We start from the raw sequence: 4,403 nt of genomic DNA, 5'->3' as shown, positions 1-4,403 counted from the left end.
GATCAGCTGGGAATCTGAGTAGATGGCCAGCTTCTTGATTGACAGCTCCTTTGCCAAGCGCAAGCCAGCGAGCAATGCCTCGTTGTTTGAGGCTGGGAAGCCAAGCGTGATAGCTTGCTCCAACAGGGTTCCATCCAGAGTGATGATGACGACACCTGCCCCAGCTCCTTTTTGGTTCGACGCTCCGTCTACGTGCAACTGCCACAAGTCTCTGGGTTGGTCAGGTTCATCGGAGGTCTTGTCTGCTCTCGAACTTTCCTTCTTTTTGCTGACCAGCTTCTCTTCTTCAGCCAATGGCGTGAATTCTGCGACAAAGTCTGCCAAAGCCTGGGCTTTTATTGCAGTCTTCGGCCGGTAGAGGAGGTCGTATTGGCTTAGCTATATAGCCCACTTCATGAGTCATTGAGACGCGTCAGGGCTGTGCAGGATTGACCTCAAAGGAAAGTCGGTCATGACGATGACTCGATGAGCTTGGTAGTAGGGTCGCAGCTTTCTCGCGGAAACTACAAGGGCCAAAATGAGCTTCTCCAATTTTGGGTTGCAAGTCTCTGCATCGAGAAGGGCTTTTGACGTGTAGAATACCGGATGTTGGGCCCCCAGTTCTTCTCGGATGAGAGCTGAGCTGATGGCTGAGTTGGACACTGCCAGGTACACGAACAAGTCTTCACCAGGAACTGGCTTCGAGAGCAGGGGAGGTGAAGCGAGGTAAGTCTTTAGATTCTGGAAAGCTTCTTCGCACTCCTCGTCCCATTTATCTCTTTGCCCCTTCTTTAAAGCCTTGAAGAATGGTCTGCACTTGTCGGTGGATCTCGACAGGAATCGGTTGAGGGCCGCTGCTCTGCCCGTCAGACTTTGTATTTCTTTTACTGTTGAAGGTGACTTCATCTCGAGAATGGCCTTAATTTGGCGTGGGTGCGCCTCGATACCTCGTTGAGTTACTAGGTATCCCAGGAATCGGCCGGACGATACACCGAACGTGCATTTACTTGGATTCAACTTCATGCGATACTGGCGGAGCAGGCTGAACGCCTCAGTGAGGTTCTTGATGTGGTCTGCTCGCTTAGGGGCTTTGACCAGCATGTCGTCCACGTAGACTTCCATGGTTTTGCCGATCTGCTCCTTGAAAATTTTATTCACAAGCCTTTGGTAGGTTGCTCCGGCGTTCTTCAGCCCAAAAGGCATGAACTTGTAGCAGTAGGTCCCTCTCTCTATGATGAAAGAAGTCTTCGCCTTGTCATTCTCGTACATTAGAATTTGATTATAACCGGAGTAGGCGTCCATGAAGCTGAGCAGCTGATTGCCGGAAGTTGAATCCACCAGCTGGTTAATTCTCGGCAATGGGAAGTTGTCTTTAGGGCAAGCTTTGTTGAGGTCGGTGTAATCGACACAAACTCTCCATTTGCCCTTTTCTTGCTTCGCTACCAGTACAACGTTGGCCAGCCATTCTGAGTAGGAGACCTCTTCAATGAAGCCGGCAGCTAGAAGCTTATCGATCTCGGCTTCGATGATCGCAACTCGCTCGGGAGCGAAGTTGCGTCTCTTCTGCACCACGGGTTTGCTGGCAGGGTTGACATGGAGTCGGTGGCAGATGATGTTCGGGTCGATGCCAGGCATGTCAGATGGCGACCATGCGAACATGTCTTTGTTCCTTTGGAGGAAGGTGGTCAGCTCCACCTTCTCGTCTAGGCTTAGGCGCGAGCCGATCCGCGCTTTTTTGTTTGGCTGGTCAAGATCGAGGGGTACTAACTCAACGTCTTCCTCAGGCTTCCAACCTTGTTCAAGGGAGCCTTCCGGGCGGATTCCCTCGTCTCGATCCTTCTCGTTTGGATTCTGGCGCGAGCCGATCTGCGCTTCTTTGTCTGGCAGGCCAGGATCAAGGGGTACTAACTCAACATCATCCTCAGGCTTCCAACCCTTTTCAGGGGAGTCTTCCGGGCGGATTCCCTCGCCTTGATCCTGGCTCCTTAATTGCTATTTTGAGGTAGCAACTCCCTTCCCGTTCGGGCTTGCTTGTCTGCTGGGAGTGTTTCCTGCCATGTTAGTAGCCTGCATTACTGGTGTGAACTGCAGTTGTTTGCTTTTCTAGAGCCCTTGGGCTGTGCATCTTCTTTCCATGGCCTGATCATTGTTGATCTGCCCGATACTGCCTCCAGGGATGGGGTAGTGGATCTTCTGGTGTAGAGCAGATGTGATGGCTTCGATCTTGCTGATCCATGGTCGGACCAAAATCCCGTTGTAGGGAGAGACCTCGTCGATGACCATGAAGGTTTGCGAGCAGACCACTGGGGGTGAGTGGACGTCTAGGTTAATTGTCCCAATAGTGATTGACGTGGCCTCATTGAAGCTGGTGAGTGATCTGGCAAGTTTGCTGATCTTGGGCTCCAATCCCATCTATTGGATAACAGATAGTTGCAGGATATTGGCTGCGCTGCCCTTGTCCACGTGAACTCGCTCGATCACAGCTTGTTCAATTTGGATGGAGATTACTAGGGCGTCATTGTGCGGCAGATCAAGCCCGATCAAGTCCTTCTTCTGAAAACCGATGATGGGTGTATCTGCAGTGACTGGTACGCCCGTTGTGACTTGGGAGACATAAGTCGCCTGCACGATCTTTCTCTTACACTCCTTGGTGGTCAGCCCGGACTCCTGGGAGTCAGCTAGAATGGTGTTGATCCGTATGACCTTTTGGGGAGGTTCCTTGGCAGCCGCATCACGATCCTCGATCTGCTGGATGGCATTCTTTGCAACGAATTCTGTGCAATGGCCGTCTCTGACCAGCTCCTCAAGGTGCCTTTTCCAGGCGTTGCAGTTGTTTGTGTAATGACCATGCTCCCCATGGAATGCGCAGTACTTACTGGCGTCCCTCTTAGATGGGTCTCCCCTCAGGGGCGGCGGTCTCCTCACCCACGGCTTGTCTTTCACTTGTGCTAGGATTTGGTGGATCGAGATAGTGAACTCAGTGAAGGTTCCTGTTTCCGAGCCTCCCTCTTGGGGTCGCGATCTGCGCCTATCTCTGGCTTTGGGCTCGAACTTGTTGCTCTTTTGGCTCGCCTGCCTTGTCGGGTGATCAGCTTGCTTGCTGGCCTTCTTCGCCGCAATACGTCATCGTCCCAAAGTGCATAGCGCTATGCCGTCGCGAAGACCTCTGCCAAGGTTTGGCTTGGAGTTATGGCCAGCTCACGGTATAGCTCATGTTCGGTTGGCAAGCCTTTCTTAAAAGCTGAGGATGCAACTTGGTCATTGCATCCTATGATGTTCGCCTTCTCAGCCTTGAACCGTCTGAGGTAGTCTCGAAGAGACTCAACTGGTTTCTTGTGCAGGTTGAATAGGTGGTCTGCATGCTTTCTGACCGTCCTATAGGAGGTGTACTCCTTTGTGAAGATGAGGGCAAACTCCTTGAAGTTGCCTATCAACGCGGGCGGTAGAGTGTGGAACCAGTCTTGAGCTGCTCCTCGTAGAGTCATCGCGAACACTTTGCACATTAGGGCGTCGTCAGCCTTGTACAAGATCATGGCACTCTTAAAGTGCCTCAAATGGCTCTCAGGGTCGGAGTCTCCCTTGAACGGAGTGATGGATGGGGTTGTGAACCGCTTCGGCGGTGCAGCTCATTCCACCTCATCTGTAAAGGGTGAGCAGTCGACTCGATCAATTTCCTTGTGCAGGGCCTCATCCGTGCTTCCTTGAAGTTGGAGACTTTGGAGTCGGCCATTCACTAACTTCTCGACATCTTCTGCCCGCAGGGCTAGTGGTTCGGGTCGATGTCTTCGGTGTCTCGAGCGCCGCTGGTTAACTTCCTCCTCGGTTCCCAAGGGTCGATCCTCTTGGTTGTTCTGCCCGTGGGGCAGATTAGGAGATTGAGCTTGTGAGGAGTCTTCTACGGCTTGTTGCCGTGTGTTGGTCCTCGAGCGGGCTGGTGAGCGTCGATTGTTGCGCTTGTCACGCGATTGTTCACGAACTCGAGCTCCTTGTGAGCCCAGCCTGGATTGGTTACTTCCTTGTGGGCCCAAGCAGGCGTGGACATTGGACTGTGGGCCCAAGCGGGCATGGACATTGGACTATGGGCCCAGCCTTTCACGTACATTGGTCCTTGGACCTAACCTCGAACGGATCGTCAACCGGCTCAGAGTACGACTTGCAGATGTTTGTGTCTCGCCAGCACGATCTCGTTCTCTCCCCTGCCCGTTTGCCTGACCGGCTTGGGACCTTTCGAACTGCTCGCTGACATGCTTGTGCGTCCTCCTCTCCTCGTCATGGGGTCCAAGGTTAGGGCCTTGGTTCAAGTTGATCTGCCTGAGTAGCTGGCCAATCAGGTTGTTCTGACCGTCGACTCTTTGTGTAAGTTGATCAACCCGTGAGTTAAGGTCCACCTGACCAGAGGTGTGCATCGGGCCCAATGGCATATG

The 4,403-nt window shown here is 52.8% G+C and overlaps 1 protein-coding gene across 1 annotated transcript; it reads right to left on the bottom strand.

Moving 5' to 3' along the window:
• Window positions 1-2,391: 2,391 nt before the first annotated feature.
• On the bottom strand, window positions 2,392-3,464 carry LOC148294814 (uncharacterized). Its single transcript, XM_088252259.1, has 2 exons — window positions 3,144-3,464; window positions 2,392-3,084 (listed from the first exon to the last, which is right to left on the bottom strand). The coding sequence occupies exons 1-2, from the start codon at window positions 3,462-3,464 to the stop codon at window positions 2,392-2,394; spliced, it is 1,014 nt and encodes a 337-aa protein (XP_088108385.1).
• Window positions 3,465-4,403: the final 939 nt, after the last annotated feature.

Source organism: Prunus avium, chromosome 4, assembly GCF_965620075.1.
Source record: "Prunus avium chromosome 4, drPruAviu1.hap1.1, whole genome shotgun sequence".
In the NCBI taxonomy this organism is placed as follows: domain Eukaryota; kingdom Viridiplantae; phylum Streptophyta; class Magnoliopsida; order Rosales; family Rosaceae; genus Prunus; species Prunus avium.
Note: the sequence above shows the minus strand (reverse complement) of the source record. Positions and strands in the feature narration are given on the sequence as shown.